At 47.6% G+C, this 13,585-nt stretch overlaps 1 protein-coding gene across 1 annotated transcript; it reads left to right on the plus strand.

Annotated features, from left to right (window-relative positions):
- Positions 1 to 1,467: 1,467 nt before the first annotated feature.
- LOC114625916 (acyl-CoA desaturase 4) lies at positions 1,468 to 13,567 on the plus strand (the record flags this gene model as incomplete). Its single annotated transcript, XM_028773289.1, has 5 exons — positions 1,468 to 1,741; positions 4,871 to 5,001; positions 6,451 to 6,656; positions 8,582 to 8,814; positions 12,469 to 13,567. Coding segments are annotated over 5 exons (1,044 nt in total), but the record flags the coding sequence as incomplete, so codon positions are not given.
- Between the last annotated feature and the right edge of the window lie 18 nt (positions 13,568 to 13,585).

A 13,585-nucleotide genomic window follows, 5' to 3' on the forward strand; every position in this document is an offset into this window, starting at 1 on the left:
AGACATTCAGCCCTGTGTGCGTGACTATGTGTGTGAGCTGGTCAGAGCATTCTGGGATTCTGCTGAACATCCCAGGCAGGTGGGTGGCGAAAAGTCACCAATGGCCTGGGATGCTATGTAAGAAGGTGGGCAATGCACCTGCTCTTTTCTCGAGATCTGGGGGCGGAGGCCAGCCCCCCTTCCCCCATCACACCTGGTGAGTGGAAAGAGAGGTGGACTTGTGATGGAGAGCGATGAGGTGTGTCCCCGCTGTGCACCTGCCCCAGTGTGACACATTTGCCAAGCACCTGTGCTAGTCCTGGGCTTGGACTTGACTCTTCACCCCCAAACACAGTCTTCTTCCATTTTGAGAACATTTTTTATCCTCTATGAAGCTTGAGAACTGGACCTTCAGCTTCCTCCAGCCAAGATGCTGTCTGGGACCCAGAGTCCATAGAGATAAAACCGAGGATATTGGTGCAAAGGGCTATCTGCCAGAGAGAAGCAGATTTCTGGGTGCCCGAGCCAGGAAGACAAAAGAGTAACAAATCCCCCTGTTCAAAGCTTGCCAGAGTGCTGGAATACTCCATCTCTTTAGGAATGGGGACAAAGGTGGCTCTCTCTTAGCGTGTGCAGTATCACATAGCCTTGCCTGAGGTAAGTGTGGGCTTTGCTGGCTGTCTCCTCCCCTCTCTCGCCTTCAGCCTTCCTCTCCTCATGGGGCTGCCTTGACTAGCCAGGTCTGAACACTTTATCCCTTGTTGGCAGTCATGAAGCACATCTGAGCAAATACTAGGCACAGTCACCAAGTGCCAGCTCTACATACCCTTTAAATCAGCTGGGAAAGAACCACACACTGCAGGACTGAGTGGAGACGCCTGTACAGTTAGCCAGGTACGCAGTACGCACAGTGCACAGTGGGCTCTGAACTCAACTATCTGTCTTCTGTCGCTACAGACCTGGACCTTGCACTCTCTGCCTTCACAATAGGATCCAGGCCACAAGAGGTCAGCTTTTCATCACTGACAGCCCACAGCACAGGGTGTTTGGTACCAGGTGGGACTGTGCTGACTTGGGGGAGGCCAGAACTGAGGGCTACAGAGACATCTTGGATATCTTTTTGGATTTGTATGACCTTCAAGCAAGGGATATGCATTTATTTTGCCAGTTGACTTTAAAGGAAAGGAACCCCCCCAACCTCAACACCCCATCCAGCCAGTACCTGTCTGCATGCATGCACATTTTCCCTTGTATGCTGGTTGAGGTACAAATGTTTTACTCCCCCTCCTGCCCCTTCATCGTGAGGTTTTATCGTCAACACATTATAGGTGGTTTCTGGGAAGTTTTCTTTGCTCCATCTAGTACATCTGTACTCTGTCCTCATACGATCGGGCACTGGGATCTCTGACTCTACTGCCTTGGCTGTATTACAGGAGAAATACCCCCGTGCTACCCTGGGGTACTTGCTCTTGATTTCCACTCCTCTCATTGAAAATCTCCAGTAAGTGTGGTGCTACCACCATCATGGAACCTCATTCCTGGAGACAGCAGGATGGAAAAGAGAAGATGCCCCTCCAGGCAGAAGGCATACGTCCTGAAATAAAAGATGATCTATATGATCCCACCTACCAGGATGAGGAGGGGCCCCCGCCCAAGCTGGAGTACGTCTGGAGGAACATCATCTTCATGGCCCTGCTGCACATGGGAGCCCTGTACGGGATCACACTGGTTCCCTCCTGCAAGGTCTACACCTGCCTCTTGGGTAATCCCCCAACCTCTCCATCCTGGGCCAGCACTCCAGGTTTCTCCCCAATTCTTTAATAAGGTAGACTGCGATTCTGAAAGGTAGCCGCTCTCTGTCTAGATTTTTTTCGAATCTTCTCTCTACTTCTTGAGATCCTGATAACTAGACCGGGGGCAGAGCCTCGTGGGATTGGGGTGCAAGAGTATCAGTTCTTGGGGCCCTTTAACCTGGATGTTAAAATCTATGGCAAATGACTGACAGTCTCTGAAGGAGCTCTTCTGTCCAGAAAGCTTCCTGACACAGCATTGTCTGCCACAAGAAAATTAGAACCCTCACTGGGAGACATGGGAGCTGGCTGAGGGCCCCAGGGGCGATTTGCTTAGACAGGAGACAGAGTAAAGTGAGACTTTTCAGAAGGGGGTCACCGAAGAGGAAGGCAGAGAAGAGGATTACCCACAAAAAATGTCTGTACACGATTCTGGCTAGGATAGGTTTGTTTGCCCCAGAGAAAGATGAGGCAGGCTCCCTATACAATCTGAGTACACAAGTGTATGGCTCTGCTGCTCCAGGTCAGTTCTGTCAGTCAGCAAGATGTTCTTAAAGTGAAAAAAGAGGGTTCAGAATGGGGTGACATTCCATTCATTCCCTGATCAGCCAGTTCCTGCTCCTGTCTCTGGAGACCACGTAGGACAAAGGGTCCAGAACCTTTTAACACTAGTTCTGCTGTTTCCTACCCACCCCCATCTCACCTAGCGCAAAATAGCCAGGTCCAGAGACTGAGAAACCCTGGTCTTCAGGCTGTTGTAACAAGGAAGAAGGTTGACATTGTGTCTCTTATCTGGTAGCTCAGCTCCTTGGGGATCTGTGGGTGTAGGCAGATGCAGGGCTGGATCCTGGACCCACACATGTGCTTTCAGGTAGATTCGCCTCTCACTCCCGATTCTTAACTCAAGAAGAGAGGAGGGGACTCTGCAGGCCAGAGCTCCTTGCTACCTTCTGAAGAATGGTGAGCCGGGGTCCCACTCTGGAAGACAGAAGACTTTTCTGGTAGTTGCCTCTAGGAAGGTGGCGATGTAGAAGTTGGCTGCCTGTGTTGGCTACCCCTGCCCTCCAGTTCTTAGTACCTGCAGCAGCTGAGCTCTGGTCCTGGAGCATCACCTTAAAAGTTCTGTAGGTGCCAGGGAAATACAACTGAGGAGAACCTCTTTTTCAGGACTACAATATTTCCAGGTACCAAATGGGGACAAGAGTGCTTTGTGATTAGAAAGGTCATGTCATGTTCTTTAGGCTAGCTGTGTGTTTTCCCAGTACTTCTGCTAACCTGGCTACTCTGGGAGCCTCCTGCCCTGCAGGGCTATTGACATGGGGTGCTAAAAGGGGAAAACCTTCCAGCCCTCTTCTTAGAACAATGCTAAAAGATGTTGCCTAATAACCACTATAAACACAAACAGACCTTGCCTGGAGGTCATGGAACTAACCTATTTGAACTGAGCCATCTATTTGAACTGAGTTGTCTATTTGACAGTCACAAGGTTGAGAAAGAGGCTACACAATGTTTGGGTTCTTGTCTTAGTCCCCTTTTGCATACTTCGAGTGTTGGCAAAGTCAATATCCTAGAGACACTTGTGGCATAAAACTAACACTTTGGGGTGTTCCACTGAGGGCCTCTCTTTATTCCCTCCTGTGACTGCAGAATCCTGGCTCCCCTGTGGTTCAGGGTCAGATCATATACGTGGGAAGAGACCAGTTTAAATATATACAGAAGCAGAAAACCACTTGGGTCTGGTCCCAGCTTAGAGAGAATGTGGCCAGACCTTTCCCTGCCTGCACATTGTCTCTGTGGCCTTTGTGAGAAGCCCAAGAAGAAATGGGATGGGGCAGGAGAGGGGAGATGCTGTTTGAAAAATTGTTACTTCTGTCTCACACAAGAGAGTTTATACAATGTATTTGACTTCAAACTGAACTATGCTCCCTGGCCTCCCAGGGACCATGGTTTCCAGTTGCCAATAGGAGTGAAGCATGGTTGAAAGTCTCCTCTAAGCCCTCGTGGGCATAGCCTTAGTTGGGGGACAGAGTAAGGGTAGTCTGTTTCCTTCTCTATTAACAACTGAACCTCCTAAGCCTCTGACTTCGAAGACAGTGGGGTAGGACATGGTAACCTACCTCATTAGTCTAGGATACAAATATAACAGAGTTGATTTGCCCCAATATAGGCACCGCTAGCTGCCAGCTTCAAGCATTACTCAGAATTGTGCTGGCAGTAAGCACCTAGACGGACAGAGGGACATGGCAAAGGAGAGGTTTGGGATCTAGCAAAGATCTTGAGGGTGGATGTTGGGCTGGACCAGTTCCTTATTTACAGGAGACTGAGCTGCCCATGGCTACAGTATGATTCTGGGAAAACATTTCTCTATGATCTAATTCTTTGAGATGCCACAGAATAACACCTACCACCCAGGGTGTGCAGTGATTATGAAAATATTAATATTCTTGGTAAAGCTCAGGCCACTGTAAGGACATAATTCTGTGCAGGGCTGACTGGCCCTGATATAGGCATGTGTCTGCCATCGTATCAAAATGTTCCAGCTGGTGAATTGGCACAGGCCTGTGATCTCTTAAAATTTGGGAGTTGTTGTAATTAATTGAACCCAATTGCTCTGGTGGCTATTTTTTCAAGGCACTGAGGGGTAATCTGTGGCCCTGAACAACTTAGATCAGAGGAAGGTCATGATCGATAGGCTCAGGGTACTGTTCCCTGCAGACAGATCGTGAGGGCCCTGTTGCCTGTCTTGATTTCTGGGGCTTCTTAGCTTACCTCCATCTATAGATAGATAGATAGATAGATAGATAGATAGATATAGATAGATATAGATAGATAAATACATACATACATGCATACATACATACATACATACATACATACATACATAGACAGACACACAGGCAAGCAGACAGACAGGTGCATAAGGCAACTATTCAAGTGTTCAAAGCCACAAGATATGAAGACCAAGGCATCCCAGGGTTCTGGGAAAGGATTCTCACTAACCTCTGAGGAAGCAGCAGACTAGAGAGTCAGCAAAGGGTCCTCACATCCTTGGCCCGACAGGACCAGCAATGGTTGATAACTCTCCCGCTGTCTCCTGACAGGAATATTCTACAACATGGTTGCTGGTTTGGGCATCACAGCCGGAGCTCATCGCCTGTGGAGCCACAGAACGTACAAAGCACGGCTGCCCCTGCGGATCTTCCTCATCATGGCCAACACCATGGCGTTCCAGGTAAGAAGCTGCTCGTAGAGGCTTCATGTCTACTCTGTGAAAGCGGGGTGGGGGGGGGCTGTGTGCAGCAAATCAGCACCCCAAGAGGAGCCAACAGGACACCCGTTATCCTTCTCATTTTCCTGTAGTCACCACAAATGCATTCACATAGCATGGGGCATCTCAGAGTCACCAGGATGGGAAATAGTTCATGGGAAGACTCTCTGGTTATAGGGTCACTGTTTTCCCCATGGTCCCCATGTTACACTTCAATGGCAGGTGGAATCCTAGTGTTTGTGACCTAGATGAACTCATTAAATCCCCAAAATGTCTTAGGAGATCGAGCTCCATTTTGCACTTGGTCATTAAGAGGTTGGGCAGGTAAACACTGCGGTCTATGAGTGATTGCCATGCTGGGCAAGTCAACTATTGAAGTTTGCCAAGGCAAAAAGTTAGAACGGAAAAAGTGAAAGTAATAAGGGCCTGTTATTGCTGTTAGACTTCAGCAGTGAGCGCAGGATAGCTCACGGTATGAGGCTCACCCTGCAGTAAGAGGACCTGAGCCAGGCCCTCTGCCTTGGCATGACTTGAGATGCTCACCTCATAATCATTCCTGCCTAACAACTTATTCCTCAAGGTTCCCGATGTCATGTGGGACAAAAGCAAAAAGACACATTGGTGTAGTCTTGAAAGGATAGAAAGAGTTGCCGGGCAGTGGTGGCGCACGCCTTTAATCTCATCACTTGGGAGGCAGAGGCAGGCAGATTTCTGAGTTCGAGGCCAGCCTGGTTTACAGGGTGAGTTCCAGGACAGCCAGGACTACACAGAGAAACTCTGTCTCAAAACAAAACAAAACAAAACAAACAAACAAACAAACAAACAAAAAAGTGTAGAAAGTGTTACAAATAAACCAGAGGGTGCTTGGGAAAGGGACGAGGATCATGAGTTACACACTGGCCCCCACACTGGGCTGGGCAAGCTGTCATTTGTAAAGGCACCAGGATGATCCCCATACTTTTTTGACAGAGCAGAATTAGTGTTCCCAGGGGCCCTCACTTCACAGTCTCTGCACCCAGTGACTAGTATGTGCTTCTGTGCTTCTGTGAGAAGCCCGTCTCATATTCCTTTCTCCGAGAACCAGTGTTCCTTGCCTTCTTCTCCTCTCGGTGTGTGGATCTCATTGTCCCCTTCTGCTCCATGTGCCATCTCCCCATCACACAACAAAGGAAGAAGCAGTGTGATTCCTGGGCCAGGACTGTAGGTTGCTTTCTGACATTTGCCTCAGGGGCAAGTGTGCAGAAAAGAGTGCTCCACAAGGACTCCTTTGGTCAGAGTCCTGAGGGATTTTTTTTTTTTTTTTTTTTGTGAGTTGGGCTGAGAGTCTGAAACCCTTGCAGACATCTAGGACCTTGCATTCTCCTTGGAGGGCATCTCTTCTCAACACTGGGTTCCTCTTCCCTGTGCTTCCAGAATGACGTGTATGAATGGGCCCGAGACCACCGCGCCCACCACAAGTTCTCAGAAACACACGCTGACCCTCACAATTCCCGCCGGGGCTTTTTCTTCTCTCATGTGGGTTGGCTGCTTGTGCGCAAACACCCGGCTGTCAAAGAGAAGGGAGGAAAACTGGACATGTCTGACCTAAAAGCTGAGAAGCTGGTGATGTTCCAGAGGAGGTGAGTGGGGGCTGTGGGTGGAACCCAGGGCACCTGGGATTTAGGGACCCTACTTTTTTAATAGAACACATTAAATAAGAGCTGAAGGCTTTTACTCTGTTTGCATGCTCACAGTTGTTTTAAAACACAGTTCTCTGATGTCTCATAGGCCCTCAAGCACAGATTATTGCTGTGTTCCTTTCTGAGGTATTTCCATAAATGAAACAAGTGTTCACTGACCTAGAATAGTCATGGATGCAGTAAGAGAAGCAATGGGGAAAAGCTTGTATTCCTAGGCAGGTGTGCAAATAACCAGAAGCAAAGCAGCACACTGTCTGCACTGTGAAAGGTTCCCACAGACCAAGACGGCTGGGAAGAGCTGTTGATCAAAGCAGCCTGCGAAACAATAGTGATTCTGACGTGTGTGTGTGTGTGTGTGTGTGTGTGTGTGTGAGAGAGAGAGAGAGAGAGAGAGAGAGAGGGAGAGGGAGAGAGGGAGAGAGCACAGAGACAACACAAATACAGTACTTGAGACTAGCTAAAGTTTTCTCCTTGAAGGAGATCCCTCGGCATCATGGGGCTGGGATATGTTTCAGAGAGGCTGCCCCAATGCAGGTGAAAGGAGCCTCTGATTGGCAGGTGAAGTTCAGGGAAACATTAGATATGGGAGACCCAGGCCAGGGATGCAAAGGTAAGAGTGGAAAGGGAAGGAGCTGGATGCAGATAACGTCAGTACAAGTTGAATAACAGACTGTTTGACAGATATCGATCAAATCCCTTGCAATGTCAATGGCCTGGGAGTGAAGACTGAGTAAAGCCTCCAAAGGGACTGAGAACTGGAGGTGGTCAGTGATAGGTCATTTCTCCGCTGCCACTGAAGTCAGCCAATTGAAGCCAGGTTAGATTATATTAAAGGCAGGTTAATTGGGAAGCTGCTTTCGGCGGGTGAGTTCACTGGCCCCAAGGACTGAGGCCAGGGGAGTTGCCATGTTTGGAGGGGAAAGAAAGAGAGAAAGGGCACACAGAGAGAGGAGAGAAGAAGAGGGAGAGATGGGGGAAGGAAGGAGGTAGGAAGGAAGGAAGGGAGAGAGAGGGAGAGGGAGAGAAAGGGCAACATGTATGGATTATATAGGGAAGATCTTCTGGGGAAGGTCGCCCCAGCCCCTGGGCTGCAAAGTTCAGGGTTGGGGGCAGGGTATACCAGGTAGGGACTGAGAGATGCTGGGAGAATCTGGTGGCCAGGTCTGCTTTGGTATGTAAAATATGCACCCTGGTCCCTGTCCTCGGTCCACCAAATAGTCTAGGGGGCAGGCACTCAGTATGTCTCCTGGAAAGCAGAGCAGAGATCCAGCAGATAGTAGCAGGAAATGAACACGTCACACATTCTGTGGACTCAAGAAAGGACCTTAAGGCAGCTGAACAGGAGCCCAGACAGCTGAAGTTCGCAGATGAGTTTGTACTTTGAGCCTGACCTGTTTGGCCAACATGGCCTTACACTTTGTGAGAAGAAACAGTGGGCTTCTAGTCCTAGACACACATTATAACCCACATTCCAGCAGTATTCCTTATCTAACATTTGAGATAAAGACTCAGGGAGATGGCTAAATGGTTAAGAGCACTGGTTGCTCTTCCAGAGGTCCTAGGTTCGATTCCCAGTACCCACACAGTGGTTTACAACTTGTAAATCCAGTTCCAGACAATCCAGTGCTTCCTTCTGAACATTTTGGATATGTGCACACATGTGATACACATACATACATGCAGCAAGCACTCACATGTGTGTGTGTATGTGTGTGTGTGTGTATGTGTGTGTAAGAGTGAGATAACTTATACCCCTCCCATATTCATAGTGCAGGAGAACAGGCAGCTCACCCCAGTGAGCATGACCCTCTCAAGTTTGCCTGCGGTCTCTCTACACAGACTCAGTGTGTGATCTCTCCGCATAGGTACTACAAGCTAGCTGTCACACTCATCTTCATCGTCCTGCACACACTGGTACCCTGGTACTTCTGGGGTGAACCTTTTCTACACAGCTTATGTGTCACTACTTTCCTGCGGTATGCTATACTTCTGAATTTTACCTGGCTGGTGAACAGTGCTGCTCACCTCTACGGGAACCGGCCCTACGACAGGGGCATTGGCGCCCGAGAGAATCCCCTGGTTTCAATGGCATCTTTTGGTAAGTTCTCAGCTCACATCAAGACAACATGAGGTAGGCTGCTGATTAGGGCATTAAGGCTAAGTCAGAGAGACCAGATTAGAGTCTGCTTTTACGATTGCTTTGGATCATAGGTTTCTACTCTAAGATGAGGGCTGATCTGTTGACTTTAATGTGACTGGGTCCTTTTAAATTTTCCTTTCCCAGTTGCAACTGAGTTAGCGTGCGTCTTACTAGGGGCAGAAGATGCAGAATAGAATAGTAATTTCGATGGAAAGGCCAGTAAAGCACAGTGCTTTATATATGTATGCCTGCTGCATAGTAGGAAAAAATAAACTATTACTTAGTTCAGTAAACCTCAACTGTGCCACACCACCAGAGTTTCCTGGATCTTTCTCCATCTTTTAGGTACTTTCCACCATTACACATACTCTTAATTTGACTGTGTTTGAAAAAAAAAAACCCAAAACAGACAAACAAATGAACAACAAAAAAAAACCCAAACTCCACCACCTATGCTATAAAATTCAGAGATTTTCATAGAAGTGGAGTAACATAGGCAGAAGTGTGTCCTGAACCAGTAAGCAGAGTCTGTACAGACTCTGGGGTTTCCTCGATTCCAGAGCCCTTAAGCTCGAAGTGGCTGCCAGCCTTTGGACAGCCTTTGGCTTTGTCGCCAGTGTTATTCGCCCTGTAGCTGTTCTTCTAGCCCTGTCACTTCATCCTTGACTGCCAGAGGTTTTGTTTCATTTAATTACCTGTCTCATAGTCATGTGCTCATGTTCTTTGACTAAGATGATCATTCTCCATAGCTTTCCTGGGCCATCTCTTCCTGTCCCTAGCTGCTACCCATGCAATTGAATCTCCCTTTTCTCTCCTCTCTCTCTCTCCTCCTCCCCTGTTTTGTGTGTGTGTGTGACAGAGACAGAGAGACAGAGAGACACAGAGACACAGAGACACAGAGACACAGAGATAGAGAGGACTCTGTTTTAAACGTCAGACAAGAGCCAGTGAGGCCTACTTAGGTCTTACTCAGAGCCTCCCTGTGGAGGCATGTGTGGAAGTTAGCAGGCTTGATTCAGTGCCCTTAGTCACAGCACACAACCCAGAGTTCAGAGGGAGTATATCCCTTGAGAAGTCTTCCTAGGAGTCATTTGGTTAGAAGGAATTCCTTCTCTGTTCTTGTTTTCTGTAGAATGTCCATTATCTCTGGGGGGAATTTTCATGTTTTTTTTTTTTTTTAGCAAGGATCTCACTAGGATCTCACATGGTAGGTCTGGTTTGCCTCAGACTCCCTGTATAGACCCAGTTGGCTTCAAACTTAACAGAGACCCATCTGCCTCTGCCTCCTGAATGCTGCGATTAAAGGCGTGTGTTGCCATGTCCTGCTTTGAGAGATATTTTTCTTTTCTTTTTTTATTGGATATTTTGTTTATTTACATTTCAAATTTTATCTCCTTTCCTGGTTTCCCCTCCAGAACCCCTTTATTCCATCCTTCTCCCTGTTTCTATGAGGGTGCTCGGGGGGGGGGGGACCCACTCCAGAGGAGATTTTTTTGTTTTGTTTTGTTTTTCGAGACAGGGTTTCTCTGTGTAGCCCTGGCTGTCCTGGAACTCACTTTGAAGACCAGGCTGGCCTTGAACTCAGAAATCCACCAGCCTCTGCCTCCTAAGTGCTCGGATTAAAGGCGTGCGCCACCACTGCCTGGTGAGAGATAGTTTTTAAAAGACTTATTTATTTATTTTTATGTGCGTGAGTGTTTTGTGCGCATATGTGTATATTGTGTGCATGGATGCCTGTAGAATCTAGAAGCAGGTGTTGGATCCCCTGGAACTGGAGTTCCTGATGGTTTTCAGTGACCACATGAATGACAAGAACTGTAGCCAGGCCCTCTGAAAGAGCAGTTAGTGTTCCTGACTGATGAGCATCTCTCCAGAACTTGGGCACACTTTTTTAATTTAACAATGTTTTAATTAGTATATACTAATTACATAGAATCACGGGCGACATTTTCACGAATGTGTGTGATTGCAATCATTCTTACCCCTTTGCCCTATCTCTTGCCACCTCTCACACCTGATGATTCCCCCTCTTCTTGACAACCAGCCCTCCTTTCCTATCTTTCTGTGTGTCTGAGACCTGGGGACTTTTACTGGGATGGCTCGCAGGAGCACAGGCTGAAAGTTGGTTCTCAGAAGCATGGACACTGGTCAGCGCTGTGGTTCCTGATGGTGTCCATCTCTCCTCTATCAACCATTCACTGTGTATAAATCCTCAAGGATGGGTGGCACCCCACGAGCTCTTCCTTCTTGCCATGGCTGGTGCTGATCAGCTCAGTCTAGTACAGATCTTGTGCATTTAATGACAACTGCTGAGATTTCAAGATCGCCACAGCCATGCCGTGTCCCAACGTCGGCATTACATAATGCACTCCCACCTCCCCCTTTCTTTGGCTCTTAATATTCTTTCCGCTCTTCTGATTTCCTCTAGGGATGTTTTTATCTTCAGGGTTCACTGATTTTTCTTGTTCACTGTCTTTACTTCAACCTGGAAAGGATCGGTATTGTTGAAATCAGTTCAGGAGGAAGGGGCACAAGGCCAACAGAAAAACAGCAAACTGATCATAGAGAGAAGCAAAATGAAGACTTCTGTTCCTTATCCTGCAAGATGGCCATCCTGGGAGTCTCAGAATCTCAAGTGTTAGACTCTGAGTACTTTCAGAGTTCTATTTTCTTAGTGCCTCCCTCACCCCAAGGTCAAAGTTCAGAGAATTAGCAGCCAGAACAGTCTCTAGTGAGCCAGGATTGGCTAAGGAAATGCCTGTCACTGGCCTGGACTACTTCCTGTAAAATTTGGTTGCTGCACCATGTATAGCGGTGTATGCCTTTAATTCCAGCACTTGGGAGGCAGGAAGGCAGAGAGGTAGGTGGAGGGAGTTTGAGGACAGCCTGGTCTACAGAGCAAGTTCTAGGACAGGCAGGACACAGAGAATCTTTGTCTCAAAAAAACAACAAAAAATGGTGGTTGCTGTGTACCCCGCTGAAACCTCCACTTTACAGACAACAGCAGTTCATGGAGGACAGTGTGGCTTACTCCTTCTAAGAAAAGTGGCTACAAGCCGGGCGGTGGTGGCGCACGCCTTTAATCCCAGCACTTGGGAGGCAGAGGCAGGCGGATCTCTGAGTTCGAGAGTTCGAGGCTAGCCTGGTCTACAGAGTGAGTTCCAGGACAGCCAGGACTACACACAGAGAAACCCTGTCTCGAAAAAACAAAAAAAAAAAAAAAAAAAGAAAAGAAAAGTGGCTACAGTTCTGACCCCCATCCTCTGCCCTGCTCTGACTGCAGGCATCTAGGCACAGACCTTGTGGGGCTTGGAACCCTCTTTCCATCGTAAAGTATATTCCCACAGATCCAGTTTTTCTCCCATCCTCTTATGATACAAACTTCCTCTGATAAAGACTCTCAGACACGCATGTGTGGGCAAAACCTGCCAACTGGTTTCCTGAGATGCCTCTGAGGGCATCTATTTGCTTTAGAATACAAGACTGGGGGTTCATCTATTCACCCCAACAGCGAGATTCTTCAAGGTTTGAGGTACACAACAGCTAAGAGGTGTACAAAAGGGAAGCAGGAATCACTGAGCCCCCTGAATGCTCTCCTTGCTTCTGTTGCAGGCGAGGGTTTCCACAACTACCATCACGTCTTCCCCTACGACTACTCTGTCAGTGAGTACCGCTGGCACATCAACTTCACCACGTTCTTCATTGACTGCATGGCTGCCCTCGGCCTGGCTTACGACCGGAAGAGAGTGTCCAAGGCTGTTGTCTTAGCTAGGATTAAAAGAACTGGAGACGGGAGCCACAAAAGTAGCTGAGTTTGGGATCATCTGGGTCTCTGTTCCATAAACCAATGGGGCCAACATTTAATGTTCTGTTAACTATTGAATAATGCTACCAAAGCCAACTCTTGAACATTATTTTTGGTACAGGGGCTCTCTCTCTCTCTCTTTCTTTTTTTCTCTCTCTCTCTTTCTTTTTCTCTCTCCCTCCTTCCCTTCCTCCCTCCCTCTCTATAATCTATTAAGACCAGGCTGGCCTAAAACTCACAGAGACCTTCCTACCTCTGCCTCCCATTTGCTGGGATTAAAGGGATGTATCACCATGCCTACCTCTGCAAAGTATTCTTGTCAAACATTCAAGGCAACTCTCCTAATGACCTCTCTGTCTTCCAGCCTCCATCCCCCTACACTCTGTTCCTATTATGCTTGTCTTCTTTTTCTCCTTAGTTGCTTCTCTGAGAAGCAGCCACTGAGTGCTTGGTCCATCTCCCAAAGGCTTCACAGACTTTCTGATGTCTCAAAGTAAGGACCTTCATCACAGACAGTTCTCTGTCTAGGTATTTGCCCAAAGCTAGTGCTACAGCAAAACCTTTTTAGGAAATATCTTATTAATTGTCTTTAGTTCATGGTTTTCTAAAAGAAAGGGGAAAATAGCATTTGTCATAGAAGTGATGAAACTGGCAAATCCTTGGGTGGGAGAGCATGCAGGGTGTGGCTCAGAAGCAGGGGTAGGATCAAGGTAGGATGTGATGCAGTAGGAAATACGTACCAAATTAAGACCTCACACAGACAGAGCTCTGACACTGAGCAGGTAACGGCCATTGAATGTGGCTATGCTAGAACACAATGGAATGTCTCTGAAACTCAGTATGGTTCAGGCCGATTAGTAGGAAAAGAAATCTCTGTTTCTTCTTCTTCTTCTTCTTCTTCTTCTTCTTCTTCTTCTTCTTCTT

This window comes from Grammomys surdaster, unplaced genomic scaffold (genome assembly GCF_004785775.1).
Source record: "Grammomys surdaster isolate TR1022 unplaced genomic scaffold, NIH_TR_1.0 66, whole genome shotgun sequence".
NCBI classification, from domain to species: domain Eukaryota; kingdom Metazoa; phylum Chordata; class Mammalia; order Rodentia; family Muridae; genus Grammomys; species Grammomys surdaster.